Source organism: Galleria mellonella, unplaced genomic scaffold (assembly GCF_026898425.1).
Source record: "Galleria mellonella isolate WM207_F2 unplaced genomic scaffold, CSIRO_AGI_GalMel_v1 utg36, whole genome shotgun sequence".
NCBI classification, from domain to species: Eukaryota; Metazoa; Arthropoda; class Insecta; order Lepidoptera; family Pyralidae; genus Galleria; species Galleria mellonella.
The window spans coordinates 4,638,425-4,654,325 of record NW_026442086.1 but is presented as its reverse complement, the minus strand read 5'-3'; the positions used below and the strand labels follow the sequence as shown (position 1 = coordinate 4,654,325).

General features: G+C 30.7%; 2 protein-coding genes across 5 annotated transcripts; one reads left to right on the top strand and one right to left on the bottom strand.

Moving 5' to 3' along the window:
* The first annotated feature begins 155 nt into the window (after positions 1-155).
* Positions 156-6,389, top strand: LOC113520595 (target of rapamycin complex subunit lst8). 4 transcript variants are annotated; one of them, XM_026905973.3, is made up of 8 exons: positions 156-301; positions 1,205-1,335; positions 1,884-2,036; positions 2,598-2,659; positions 3,325-3,478; positions 4,166-4,356; positions 5,230-5,372; positions 6,065-6,389. In XM_026905973.3, exons 2-8 carry the CDS (start codon positions 1,207-1,209, stop codon positions 6,178-6,180), a joined length of 948 nt encoding a protein of 315 aa, XP_026761774.1. In that variant the 5' UTR covers positions 156-301; positions 1,205-1,206; the 3' UTR covers positions 6,181-6,389. The 4 variants fall into 4 exon arrangements, with proteins under 4 accessions (XP_026761774.1, XP_026761775.1, XP_031766043.1 ...); XM_026905974.3 differs by having other exon boundaries at positions 1,195-1,335; XM_031910183.2 differs by having other exon boundaries at positions 165-420.
* Positions 6,390-8,130: 1,741 nt separating this feature from the next.
* LOC113520594 (ADP-ribosylation factor-binding protein GGA3) lies at positions 8,131-15,597 on the bottom strand. The gene is made up of 8 exons (XM_026905972.3): positions 15,409-15,597; positions 15,028-15,326; positions 13,249-13,518; positions 12,288-12,498; positions 11,713-12,006; positions 11,438-11,564; positions 10,749-11,358; positions 8,131-10,289 (listed from the first exon to the last, which is right to left on the bottom strand). Exons 1-8 carry the CDS (start codon positions 15,443-15,445, stop codon positions 10,077-10,079), a joined length of 2,061 nt encoding a protein of 686 aa, XP_026761773.1. The 5' UTR covers positions 15,446-15,597; the 3' UTR covers positions 8,131-10,076.
* Between the last annotated feature and the right edge of the window lie 304 nt (positions 15,598-15,901).

The window sequence follows — 15,901 nt, the reverse complement described above, 5'->3', positions numbered from 1 at the left end:
TTCAGGGGTAAGCACTATACAATTCTGGATGTCAAATCATAAATCATTATTTCATATATTATCATAAGATCTATTTATTCAGTCATTTACTATTAGCAGCGGTTGATAATTGGGCAACGCTATTGCTTGTTTGATTGTCATTTTAATGTCACTGTCAAAATTATCAATGTCAAATCAAATTTAAATATGAAAAAAATCCGAAAATCCTAATAAACAATTAAAATTTTCTTTTAAAACAATTGTTAATACTATAAACAAAATAAGAATTTACTTTAGAATTCTGTAATATTTTGGTTAGAAGGTACAATTGTTTTGCTTTTTCATATATCGCATATCGCTATAACATACACTTCAGAGTCAAATATTACTATTTACTATAATAAATAAATAAGTGAAATAAGTGTTAGCTTTCACTGAAAGGTATAATCTAAAAAGCCTACTAGCAATAATATTTGCAGGTTATAGGTAGATAGAGATATTTTCACTTTTAAAAATATATACTGGATAATTTTTTTTTATCATATATTGTTTGTAACATAGGGGCGTTTTTTTTTAATGAAAGAAAATGGAATGGTAATCCCGCCTGCACTATTGGTATACACTGGCGGGACTCCAGTGAGGGATGATTGATGAGGATGAAAACAGGTCAGTTGGCCTATCATTATGAATTCATCAAAAATTAATCACAATGGTTTCCAGGGGGAGCCGCGTGAAGGTCGACCTGGTTGGATATATTACTAGTAATGGGGCTGTTGAATTTCACTATTCACAACCCCTGTCCCCCCATATAGGGAGAGTAGACACTACTAACTTTATTCTTATGTACAATAAATTAAACAGGTTATGTATGTGATAAGGGTATATGGAAGTCGTAGTTGTTGTAAAAGACACTATCATATTTGATATTATAATAATAGGTATCATACAATCACACCAATTACTTGGTCCTCATGCTAGGATAGTTTGTGTTATAGGAATGAGGCATCAAAGATAAGCACAAAATAATGTTATGATATTGTACTCGCATCAAAATAGCAACTTTTATAATTAGTAATAATAATTGCCAACATATACCTATATATTATTATAAAAATTGGTGAACTCTAAATAATCTGAATGCTATGTATGCTGTGCATGTATCTATTTAAATATGTATAAAAAAGTGAGAGTGAATATCTTGACCAAATCTAAAAGAATATTACAGGAATGGCTGGTGATGGAAGCACTGGAGGTGGGTCACAAGTGGCCCTTGTGACTGGAGGATATGACCATACTATTAAGTTGTGGCAAGCACACAGCGGAGTATGCCTACGCACCATGCAGCATCCAGATTCAGTGAGTTAATTTAAATAAAACAGTACTATCTAATCTCAAACTTTGAGAAATTATTTATCTAGCTTTTAAGGAACTTATGTCCATTCAATTCTATTCTAGCTCTAATTTAAAGGGATCCATCTAGGACAGATTTTAAAAAGTAGTTTGGACAATTTTTGAAGAGTTGGTTAATCATATTAATTGAATGATAAAATAAATATTTTCTTTAAGGGGTATCCTTATTTGGATTAAAAACCATTTAACACAAATCTGTAATGTCTGCAAATAAGTGATATACCTAGAATACCCTAGAATATTCTTATATTTCTTGCTTCATCTACTATCATAAATTCATTCTTAGACACTACTTGTCTATAGAGTATAAGTGTTAGGGCTATAATTTCTCACAAACAACGGAAACTGTAAATAAATTGTCTAATACATACCTATTTTTTAAAGTATATATATATTACTTATTAATAAATTAATAATGATCTAGCTAGACTTTTCTTATATTTTTTATAATAATAATAATAAAATCTTCTTAATGCAATATTCTTTATTTAAAGCAAGTGAATGCATTGGAGATCACTCCTAATGGACAAATGGTGGCTGCATGTGGATACCAACATATCCGTATGTACGACCTGGCTAGTGCTAACCCTGACCCTGTTATGAATTTTGAGGGTGTCACCAAGAATGTTACAAGAGTTGGATTTCAGGTGAGTTGTAAAATATTATGCATATATTAACAGAACTTACAATGAACTTATAATATTTTAAATTTCTATATTCTAATAGGAATGGATATGATTTAACCGTAATTGCTTTTGTGTGTATGTTGTTTCAATTTTCTTAAAATTAATATGGCTAAACAAACTTTATACACATATCCTTCTTGATAAGCAAGCTGATGTGGTAATGAGCTGGTCACATTATAAACATAGTGTAGGACGATCCCCCCACTAAATGGAGTGATGATTTCAAATGCATTGCATAGAATCAGTGGATGAGGGTGCCTCAGAACTGTTCCTTATGGCAGTCAATGGGGGAGGTTTATGTTCAGCAGTGGATAGATAATAGTTGAGATGATAAAACACATTTTAAGAAAGATAATATAGAAACACCCATAATATTTTTCTTAAATTGAAGTTTGTAAAAAGACATTGTTATATTTTTCATTTTCTATCTATTTTATTATGGATCTAAATTACATTTTCTGTAAATGACTTATTCATTTGAAACATCAATTAATAAGCAATTTTGTAATCTGATTGTTTCAGCAAGATGGCAAATGGATGTATACTGGGGGTGAGGATTGCACAGCAAAAATATGGGATCCAAGGTAATAAAATATAAGATGTAATAAAAGCTATTATTTATTTAGTAAATTAGAAGTAAAAGAAATAAAAAAATATTTCTTCACTAAAACATACTTAGTATACTATAGACTAGTATAGTCATAGTTTTTTTACTGCTTATTTTTTTTTTCAATTTATTTGGAAAAATAAATAATTGTACAGTATATTACCTACAAATATTATTTAAATACGTATTTGTACAATCAATACTCTTTATTTATTTTATCCATTATTATTATTATCCTCTAATTTCTTATTATAAAAACAAAAAGCACGGTTATATAAATAGATATGATAATATCATGAGGATTCTACTCAACCACACTCATAATTGAGGATTGATTGCTATTGTTATTAGTAGAAGTTTTACGACCTTCCATATTAGTTATCGATTTTCCAATAATAATTACTAGTTATGATAGTAGTCAACTTCAAATATAGGCAGACACACACACACACACACACACACGCGGTCCTTGAAACCGAAACACAGCCATGCAAACACAACTACTTCACGGTAGAAACACGAATGGGACAGAGGTACCCAAGCAATTGACTTTTGTATAAAGTCTCCCTCTGGTCACTGTGATTCATTATTAATAAATTCTTACACAATATGTTACATTTAAACATCAAAATTGTTCTATAGGGCCGGCCGCCAGTTGCAGTGCCAAGGTATCTTCCAGGTGCCGGCGCCAGTGAACGCGGTGGTGCTTCACCCCGACCAGACACAGATCATGGTCGGCGACCAGAGTGGCATCATACACATGTGGGACCTGAGAACAGATCAGAACGAACAATTGGTATAATTTGATTGACTTTTACAAACATTTTAAAAATTTTATACCTACTTATTATTCACAAAAATGTATATTTTTTAATAAACAAATATACATACAATTATATTTTGAATTAAAGTTTAAATAATAAAGTTTTATTTAAATTTCATAAGATTTTAAGCAAATCATTAAAAATTATTTAGTACATTAGTATAAAATGTTAATTTTGTCAGCTACTTGGTATGCGTGGATTTCATAAGTAGGTAAACTAATCAAATAGACAGAAATAGCGTATCAAGAGAAAACATACACCAGTTTTTAAGTTAGACGTTCAGTTTGTTAAGTTAATACAACTTGCAGTTTCTTTCAAATTAAGAATTTCTAATATCTTTCATTCTAGATACTGTAGTAGCAATAAAAATATTTATATTGGTGTATACATGAAACATATTGTTATTTATAATTTATCACTTTAATAAAATATTCTTATTAATATTAAGCCATAAATAACAATTTAGTGTTCAAGAATGACGGGGTATTATGGGCGTCACAGTATACTCTGTGACGTCCATGGTACTGTGCATGCCTATAGACAACAGTTCCAACTTTCCATTCAAGTAGGCGATCACTTGTTTGCCGTTTTAAGTTGCATAAAAAAATTATATAATAAACAAATGCGTAATAAAGTTTTGTATTTGTATTGTATTATAGATACCAGAAGCAGAGGCGTCCATCCAAGACATAGCGATCGATCCTGAGGGCAAGCTGATGGCGGCCGTTAACAACAAAGGCAACTGTTATATCTGGTCATTGTGCGGCGAGCCGCCGCGGCCTGTGCCCAGGAAACATATACAGGCGCACAAGAAGTACGCACTCCGGTGCAAATTCAGTCTTGATTCCACGTAAGTTGCGGTTGAAACATTATAAGTACACTTAATTCAGTGCGAGATATATATTTTTCTAAAATATAGACCACTTTACATTTTGTCGCCATTCTAGGTAGGAAAGAGAGAGGCACTCACTGTTTATTCACTGTTGTTTCAATCTGTTTATTTAGGCGTTTAATTGGATACGGGTAGTTAAGATGAACATTGCAAAGTAATGAAATGAACGATAGCAATTAAATAATAAAAATGTAAAGTAATACACAAATTACGATTTTCATGGAACTTTGTGTTTGCAAAATCCACCGCTCCTTGCATCTCCTGTCCGTGGTCCAGTCATAGTAGTAGTTTAAATAAAACAGTAGAGTAAAAATAGGAAAAAGCTAAATTAGTGTATTTTTGATATTTATTACAATAAAAAAAAAAATAGAAAACAACCAAAAGTTGGGAAATGTAAACTAACGAAATTTCTATCATTGGCCAAGATATAAACTTGGCTAAATCCCAACTAACTTATTAAATATACTATTCAACTTAGAAAATTCTTCAATGAAATAAATGTAACTCAATATCGGCCAAAAAGACGCTTAATAAATTTGGCTTTTCTAGTGTCGATATGCTATATATTAGGGGTGGCCGACTTGACTAGACCTACTGTTTACTAACACAACCCTGTGCAATCTACCAATTACATATTTCTTGAAATCTCAAATGAAACAACATAGTTCAGTACACAAATATTTAGTATTGTAGTATTTTTTATTTTATTAAGGGGGAAAACATAAATTATATAGTATTAATAACAAAAATTATATATAGTATATATAATTTTGCTTACACGTCTTGTTGCTATGCTAAGTAACATAAATAAATAACGGTATGTTATGCCAGCATGTTGGTGACGACATCTGGCGATTGCTCGGCGAAAGTGTGGCGGACGTCGGACTGGTCGCTGCTGCGTGAACTGCGCCACGACTCCCAGCGGTGGGTGTGGGACGCCGCGTTCAGCGTTGACTCGCGGTATCTCTTCACCGGTCAGTCCCCATCTAAAAATTACTTTTTAAACAGACATTTATTACTTCTATACTATATTGCTGTACGTAAATGATGTGTTGAGTTCGACCATAGTCAGGCTTCTTCTTAATTGTCTTGGTTCTGGTCAATTAAATTGTGTTTTCCATTCATTAAAATAGTATATATGAAAAAGCTTATATTTTTGTAATGTATAATATAAAGTATTACACAATCTTGCATTCTAGTAAGTTAGAAAAATATATTTCAATATTTATAAATATATTTAAGAAACTAAGATTATATAGATATAGCCTCAAGCATTAAAAACGAGTCAACTTTAAAAAAAAATACTAAAATAAAAACGTTTTTTTTTTATCAGTATTCTTACGCATAAAATGTATCTTGACGTATTATTTAAAAAATAAAATGAGTATTCATGCATTAAAAGATGGAGAATTTATAAAACAAAATAAATATAGAAGTTATAAAGGAATCACTCATAACTATTTATCACGCAAAATTGTTTGAAAACGTTGACCCCGTTTTTCTCGAAGTATTTCTATGGTGACACTCTATCTATATAATCTAAGTTAAGAAATTAATTGGAAATATGAATTGTTTTATGCTTGTATTATATCGTTGAAATTCGGCATTTTAGCCCTTTTAAGTATTGTTTAAATAGTTGGTATTCCTATATAATTCTTAACTGCAGGTTCCTCGGATAGCTACGCGCGACTCTGGGACGTAGAGAAGGGCACACTCGAACGTGAATACTGCGGACATCAAAAGCCCATCACAGCGCTCGCTTTCAGAGACCAAGCTGCCTAGTCTACACTACATGATTGCAATTAATTTGCAATTAACAAATGCAGTCGAAAAATAAAACAGACTTTTATAGAACTGTGCAGACTGAAGAATATATACAAGAACACAGGTGTTTTATTTCGACGGGCCAAAAAGTATGCCTAGTTAATTTAATTAATTCGCTAAGGTTCTTTAATAAATCGTTAAATCGCCATCAGCGTGTGGTTTTTTTTTTTTGTATAGAGATTGATGTTTAATTTATTCTTATCACTTACAGAACACAAATAATAACAAACATACATAGACATACACAATAGAGATAAAAGAATATATTTACAAAAAAAAAAGAAGCAAAATAGAGATGTTATTTGTATATTCATAAGCACCATGAAATGTTTATCGAAATTTCGGAGCCAAACGAAACACAAATTTGATGTTAAAATTACATAATACATGCCGTTTGGAAATATTAAAAATGTTAAAATATTGTTCTTTTGGACTTTTATGATAGGATGTATGACGAAACACCATTTATTGGTCCGATTTTGGTGTAAACAAAAACACGAAATTGAGTCCGAAATTTCGGGATTTCATTTCATGGTAGACCCGCTGATTTTAATGAACAATAATATGCAAATTTTTTTTATTCACTAAAATTTAAAAATAGTATTGTATTGTAAAATCTTTATTGTACATAATTCATATTGAATATATAGTATTCAAATTTAAAATTTAAAAAATCTTTGTTCTGATTAATCTTAGCCCCTATATTGTGATTAGTTCCTATAAATAACTGAATATTGTAATATTACATTATACGTTATCTACCAACCACTGTTTGTTTCTATTTAACTCAGTGTAACAATATCAGTAAATTTTATCTCGCTACCAAGTCTGTCATTATTATTGTAAATCAAGTTATCGCCATAGTATAGTATTAGTACCTATAATTTAGTATTTTATATGTTACGATGTATATAAACTTGCAGATTTGTTTTTAACATTTACTGTGTAAATGTAAGGGCTGTATAAATGTTTGTATAATTTATAAATGAAATTATTATTATACAAATTTATTTTGTATTTATTCAATCCTCTACCTATAGCAAATAACGGATAAACTGATTTCTCAGTGGATGTCTAGGGGCACAGCAATTTTAAAACAATAATTGTCTGGCATCTGGTAAGTTGCCAGAGATAAAGTATTGATGTGGCAGTATATTGTCCCATTCGTGTTTTTACCGTGAAGCAGTTGTGTTTGCACGGCTGTTTCGGTTTGAAGGGTGGGATATGGCAGTGAATTTACAGGGTACAGAGGAATAACACCTGAGTCCTCAGGAATAACAACGCATGGGGGGTATTATGAGTGAAATAGTATACTCTGTTACGTCCATGGTACTGCTCATGTTTAAAGGCGACGGACACCACTTTCCATCAGATGGGCCGTCAGCTTGTTTAGCATTCTAAGTTGCATAAAAAAACAATCAGCATTACCACAAGTCGGCAACAGTAAATTGATCTCAACCAGAACTATGCATGTGTGCGCCATTAGAAAATGAAAACTATTGTAAAAATTGCGCTTAGGTTTGGTCATATGATATAGTCACAGAGAACATTTATTAGTGTACTTTTCATCCTTAATAAAATCTCGATCTACGCATTATTATATCCTACTCATATTATATTTGAATCAAGCTAATTCTTAACACACAGATTTTACTAAAACTCATGTTGCCTGAGTTTTAGTAAAATACGTGTAAACTTAAAAATTTTAGGACAAAAAATCCTAATCCTAAAAAAGTGTTAACTAAAACTCAATTTGGTAACTTTTTCTTAAGGGTTGATATAAGTGCTTTTAAACTAGAGTTACAGACCCCTCTTGCTAAGGCTAAAAAACTATTGTGGACAAGAAAGATAAAAATCTCCTAACAGTTGAATCGAAAGTAAACAGGTACAAATTAAAAGTCATTGGGATAACTATAATAATATTATATTCTAGAAAATTAATTACATATCCAATTCACCAATTGTGGGTATTGCACGGCAATAGCATAATAAATAATAAAGTATTATTAATTATTAAATTGTACATATAAATGCAACTAAATATCTATAATTATAGTACAGTATAATAAGTACAGTACATAAGTATCTATAATTATAGTACATACATCTCTGAACAATACAGTTATTAATATTTGCTATAATACTGAATATAATATTTTTTTCCGAGTCAGATCTTTTTAAAATTCAATCAATTTAAAATACAAATACTTATTCATACTATGCATAAAAATATTATCAAAACTAAGTACGTCAAATATTTTATGGGAATGTAAACTATTTGCAACAGAACAATTTCGACTAGAACAAAATATACATCTCTCACTCAAAGTCTAACATTTTCAATATTAAGTAGCTAATGCAATAAATCATCAAGCATTCTGTAGACACGCATTAGTATAATGCATAAATCACACTTATTGGATATAAGGATTCAATCAAGCGCACAGAAATAGTGAACAGTCTTCAATTTTAGTTCATGATCTAAGATACATTCAAATAATAAGTAGTAAGTCTCACATTTATGAGGGTACATTACACTGTCCAGTATATATGACCATAATAATTTAATAACATAATAACCGTAATTTTGTATAGCTATTTTTGAATTAGATCTAACAGAGAAAATATAAAATATAGTTTTATAAACTATTAAACGATATTAAAAATAAATTAATACGGATAGTGCAATAAAGCTTCATCACATTATTCAAATGGTATTGTATGGTATTGTATTTGTAGAGTTCAGATCTCTAACAGACTTATTATAAAAAAAAAAAAACCTGTTAAAACTCGGACTGAACCGATCTAATTAATCAAGTCTAAAATAACACAGCAAATGTTAAATGTTGTCGCCATAGCTAAGATCTGTAATTGCATCGTTATAAAAATGAGTAAATAAATAAATAAATTTGTGATCCTCTTGGAAACCATCGACAATAATGGGCCACCTTACACGACGCCATCTTTACCGGTACCTTGCCAATGTAAACTAATAGCACAGGCCCATTTGCTAATTCATTCTCATACATTAATTTTTTCCTATGATTTAATACGCTATATGGTAATAGTTTTAATTTTCTAAGTAACTGATGAAGACATAATGAAGCAGAATGTGCGCATTGTTTCGGTGTAAAAGATAAGATTTCTATTGCAATATATAAGATAAGAGACATAGTACCATAGTTCTCAGGAATTAGGGCAATATAGTGTATATCGTGTTTTTTAGGCGGAATTTACCATTTTCCATACAATGGGCTGTCAGCTTATTTGCCACTCCCAATAGTAAAAAAAAAAAAATTGTCAATAACTCTTAGTAGTCCCGAATATATCACACAACGCTAATTACTTCAAAACTAAGGAGATATCTTATTATACGGTACTGGAAAACTGATGAACATAATTGCACTTTTCATAATTACAAATAATTTCTAAACAGTATAAAACAAACTTGATATCTGAGTCCATCTGTCTCCGCTTACATCTAAACCACGCAACGGATATTAATACCGGTTTCACAGTAATTTATACAATATTTTATAGAAGGTTTGAATGTACAATACACCTTCATTTATACCCGTGCAAAGCTAGGCCGGGTCGCAGTATATAAGAAAAATATCCAGCCCGATACAAACATATACTCAAGAACATACTTGTAAATGCACGTCGCATCCTAAAATGAGCCTATAGGCCCTGCTGATCACTAGTCTAAAGGAATAAAATTAGCTTACAAAAATAAAAATCAACAATATTGTAAAAGGAGCAATATCGTAAAAGGAGCAAGTCTAATAGTGCGACGTTCTTAAGATAATGCGATGATTTAAAATGTATCGATTTGGTTATACAAAATAGTTACACTATATGTCATCCAGGGGTAATTGTTTCACTTCACCCATTTCAGAACACATTTCGTCATCGCATGTGTACGTGATGACGAATTTTAGGCTGATTTGCGGCGATGACGGCGGCCTAGCGATCAACATTACTTGTGTTAGGGCTGGAGGCGGTAGAAACGGATTGTACGCGGGCAGTGTTGTGCCGGATGGCGTCAGCAGACGAACTTTACATCCCTAGAAATTGTTTAAAGAATATGTGTTAAAAATATTGGTAATATAGTACACGGATAACTTTATTAATATTATAAATGCGAAAGTTGGTAATGATGGATGAATGGATGGATGTTTGTGACTCTTTTATGCAAAAACTGCTGAACAGATTTGAATAAAATTTGGTACACAGGTAGGTAATATACTAACTTAGCACATAGGATATTTTATGTACTTATTGATTAACGTGACAGAAATATAGCTGCTAGCTGAATAAAAAAGTATGCTTACGACAATGGAGTAGTCAGAAACATTCATTTTGACTGTTGCCAGTGTGGTGAATGTAACACTTTACATACTCTCATTTCACTGAGCACATTTTAATCCACCTAAGTAAGGAATGAATCTACCATTACCTGGATTAATTATAGCTAATTCTAATACATCCAGATATATTAAAATTATGTTAATAAAATAAATTACCTTTGGTACAACCGATTGAAATTTGTAATCCTCAATGGGTGATCTATTTTTGCTAGTTGTTGATATTACAATTACATTGACATCAGGCCGTGGTTTATCTTTACAGAAATGCAACACCACCGTTACACCTTCATCTTCCTCAAAAGCGGTCAGTGGTGGCAAATTACTGGGCTGTACACTTTGTAATGTTACATTTATATCCGACAAAGGTTTCACATCACTATTTTTACTATTCTTAACGTTATCCCTCTTCTCACTTTCAGTAATTGAATTAACATCCTTATTCCCTACCGCTACTTCATCATTATCACATTTGGCATCATTATCTAAAGGCAAACTTATATCCAAGATTTTGTCAATGGAATTGTCTTTCTTTAAATTATTATTAAGTATATTATTCGAAGACAAATTTACATCTATACTTATGTCCACCATAACATCATCGTTTGGAGTGACAGGTTTTGGAGATTGTGAAGGTGGTGTAATTTTAACTTCTTCTAGTTTCTTTGTAAAGAAATCCAAGTCCAATATAGGGTCCTTATTAGAAATTTTTGACTCATGATTAGGGGACTTTTCTAATGCGTTCATAGGTATTTTCTTAGCTGATTTACTGAAAAATCAAACATAAGTAGTTTAATATATTATTTATAATGTCTATGTACTTATTGTTATTCTATTTAATACAATACCTATTAAATCCATCTAGTCGCTTCACGTTATTTGGCAATGATTGTTTCATAAGTTGTTCTCCAATTGAATCTAGTTCATTCCAACCCTCAGTTTTACTAGGTTTTTCAGACAGGAGGTCAGCATCGTCTATAAGTAATTATTATTGTCATTTTACATTATTTTATAAAAAAAAGGTTAAAAAAAAAAACTTTATTCAAGTGATTGACTACTGTTTTTATATTTATTGTAATTTGATTATGTTCATATTATGTAATAACTATTATTGTTTTCTTACCATTAGATATTAAGTTAACAGGCTTTAATGGTTCTGCAATATTGCTGCTACTACTCTCAGTAGAAAATATATCTCCCAATTCATCTATAACATTAGTTTTAGCTATGTCTTTCTTTGGCATATCTCCACTCTCACTTTTATATATGCTGGCGCCAGCAAAATCTAGTAGACTTTGACTATTTGACTCTGGTGTTGCTTCTACAGCTGGTACACTTTTTTCTTTTTTCTCGGCGACAAATTGATTGTACTTTTCAAAGACTTCATCTAATACATCGTTTGCGTGCAGAACATCATCTGAAATAATAAAGTTATTAAATATTGACAAAAAAAAAAACAAATAATAATTAGCTATGTAATAAAAAATAATGTATAGAAAAACATTCTGTATATATTTTATATATAATGAATAATATAGTTGTAAATATATTTAAGGTTTGATATTTAGAAATTATTTATTTAGAAATAAATTGAATATTTTGAGAATTACCAGGTTTACAATTTGCAATAAATTTGGTACACAAATAGGTCTTTAACATCTAGATTACATTATTATTAGTAATATATTAATTTCATACTTAAATTATGTGTCTCTGAGTCAGAGGTAATCAGCCTATGAAGCACAGGGCGCAGCAGAGCACAGCTGGCGTGGAGTTCGTGGATCAGTTGTTCTTCATCTGCAGTCACAGTCGAAGCATGCTCTAGCATGTCAAACAGCAGTGCAGCACTGTCTAAAGCTGTAGTCACTTCCTGAGCTCGACGGCTATTCACTTCATTGCGACGTTCTTCCTGGAATTTTTAAATAGTTAAAATAGAATTTTCTTGTCAGATATGTTAATTTTTTTACAAAAACAGTTAACAAAATATAGTCTACTTTAATAGAACTTAAAAGCAAAATTATAAATACATATTAACGTTTAATAGAACATAGAGCAGTATTTCCCAACCTTTTTTGTACCATGCCCTACTTGAACATTTCTAAAATTTTTATGCCCCCCATACATATTTTTTTCCGACAAAGTTTACTTGACCACTCTGATCGCCTAGTTGATATTTTGGTAAAGTGAAACGAAATTATACCACTCGTAGAATTGCATTTAAATGGCCCGGAGCAAGAAGGATTATAATCGTTTCGAGTCCAATTTTTATTGCCCCCCTTAACTATCAAATTGCCCCCCTGTGGAGCGTGGGCCCCACGTTGGGAAACACCGACATAGAGTCACATAAAAATAAAACATAAAGTAGTAGTGTTCATAGTAAAATTTTATATTTAGACAGTTAACATACCCGAAATAATAAGCATAAATTAATAGTAATCTTTTAAATAAATTTATGGTAAATATTTTTATGATAGTCTCTGTACTTCAATGTTCTAGTGAGAATTAATTAATGTGGAATATAAAACAGCCATCCATAACATCCCATAGCTGAGTTTGGGTCTTTCCCCATAAGATTGGCTATCACTATGTGGGCTGGATAATAAAAAGTTGTATGTACTTAAATGAAAGTTCTATATTAAGTACAGCAGCAAGAACTCACCTCACGGACCATTGTTTTTATGAGCCTATTGGCATGTTGAAGATCTTCAGGTTTTTTGCTTTGTAATAATTTCTTAAGTAATTTTGATCTTTCTTCATCTTCAAATATCGCGCTTTTAGCTCGCGTCCGTGGCAACGCCGCTGTGTCCTCCGGCGGGAGAGGAGGTGGCGTCTCTTTTATGACACCTTGATTTTTTAGCATGTCATATGCAACTTTGAATTTTGATTCCTTGGGAAACTCGATAGACCATGCATGTAACAATTGCAGCACCTTTAATACATACAAATTAACATATACAATTCAAACTTTCACATATAATCACAATTAAACTATAAAAAGTTTACAATGTATTTCTTAGACCAAGAACTTGTGAAAAATTGTACTAAATATTATAACAATTGCTGATGTATAGCAACAAAATCCTAACTGATTCAAGGAAAACTTAGATAAAATGTATCTACATATGTTTATTGTTGATTTTACATTACAATTTATGCCTAGATATATACTATATTATTTGTTTTTCAGGGCTTTGCTTGCATTAATCCATACACATATAATATATATGTTGTAAGGAAATAACCTACTTGTGTACTAAATTCTATTTAAATTCTTTTAGTGATTTTTCTGTTAAAGAGTAACTAACATTTACATTCACATGAATTTTCACATTATAATAAAATTAGAATAGATGTTATAATCTGTATCTTATCGATATGTGTCTTGTAGAGTGAAATAAGGACTCCAATATCCTCAAATTCAAACAACTTTCCAATTATAATTACATTTGGTGAAGCTATATAGATAGATAGATAGATAATTTATTTATATTACTTACAGCACATAAATTACCATAAAATAAAATACACATAAAAAGACAGATACAATAAAATACACAGTAAAAGAGATAAAAGAATGAAAATAAAAAAGCACAAATAAAAAAAAAAAACAAAATATATAAACTAACAATGTCCTTTCTTTCCCTTCCTTCATGCGTGTGCCATAGTAACACAAAATATACATAGAAAAATATACTGAATTGAAATTTTACAAAACATAACTATATATTATATTATATATTAATTTTGATAAATTTAAAAATTATCATAATTATGTTTTTTCATTCACTGATTAGCACAGCAGGTTAATAATTAATAATATTCCATGCTATATATGCTTATCAAAGCTAGCCAAAACAAACATAGAAGACTGAGAAGCTGTGTATTGCAGTGATTAAGTCATCCACTTAGGTACACCAGCATTGAATTTATGAGTTGCAGCTATCAAATGTATGCATAATTTCCGCCTTTTGCCTTGTCCAATATACTTTATAAAATATATTTTTGAAATCAGTATTTTAATTCCTTACCAATGAAACAATAATGTTTATAATATAGAAATATATACAGACAAGATAATTATTTATTAGATATTTAGATAGATTTTCACCTAGAAATATGTCAATATTTAATATCATTACTTTCATAGCCACAGCCTACATCATTGGTTAGAAAAGTGTTCCAGAATGGAACAGAAAATTATTTTACACATTATCATGTTCAAAATTATTTTTATTAAACATATTGTATTAAGAAAATAATTAGTGTTTATTTCTCTTGCCAAAATCTCTCCCCTCTCTCAAGAATATTCTGACCATTACCCTATATGAAATCTTGGCTTGAGCACTATTTCATGTTCATCAATCTATAATAATATTAATTTAGTTGTAAACAAGACGATTCCACAATTAGTTTATTACATATATTGAGTATTTCTTACCCTTGTTCGAACTTCGGGCGGTGTTCTATCGGCAAAATATTTTGGAGAAACAAGTTTTATCATTTCATTTAGGAACCGGAATTTTCCGATTTCAGCGTGAAAATTAGCGTCACATCGACGCATGCAGCGATCTATCATAGTAAGAGTCAAGAAAGCTTCACGGGTATTCAGTGTATGTATTCTTGCTGCAAGGGCCTGAGCCGCCAGCTGAGGCCCGTCAACATGTTCCCGCATAACTGCACAGAATGCTTCTACGGCGGCCGCATCCGGAGACAGCAATGATTCATGAGTAGCTTTTACTGATGAAAGAAAAAAATCAGTAAAAGCACAATGTTTTTTTTTATTAAATTGTAAAGAATATTTTTGTGTATCAGTACTTACGGATTAATGCTTCTAAACTTGTCAGAGTTACGTTCATTTTATTAATTAGAAGCCGGTGTCGTAAACACAAAATAAAATAATATTTTATCTAATAATTCATAATGAACGATGATATAAAACGATGGAATTTGATGATATCTATATAAATTTTGTTTGTTTGATTGACATTATGACATATGACAATTATTGTTATTATTGACAATTGATCATCAAAGAATTGGAAGATACCTACCAAAGTAGATATTCGCTGGAAGTGTCTATTTTAATATAGTAATCAAGTTAATATACTACTGTCCTAAAAAAACTATTGCCGACTGCCATTCGAACAATTTCCACAGTTTTCAAACATAATAATAAAAGTTTTTACAGTAGGAATATAATTAAACAAGAATTAGCTTACATATTTCATTCAAATTCATTTATAATATTTATTTTTTGTTACTTATCTAAAAAGTTTAATCTGTGGAGATTACTTACTTTGTGTAAATATCTT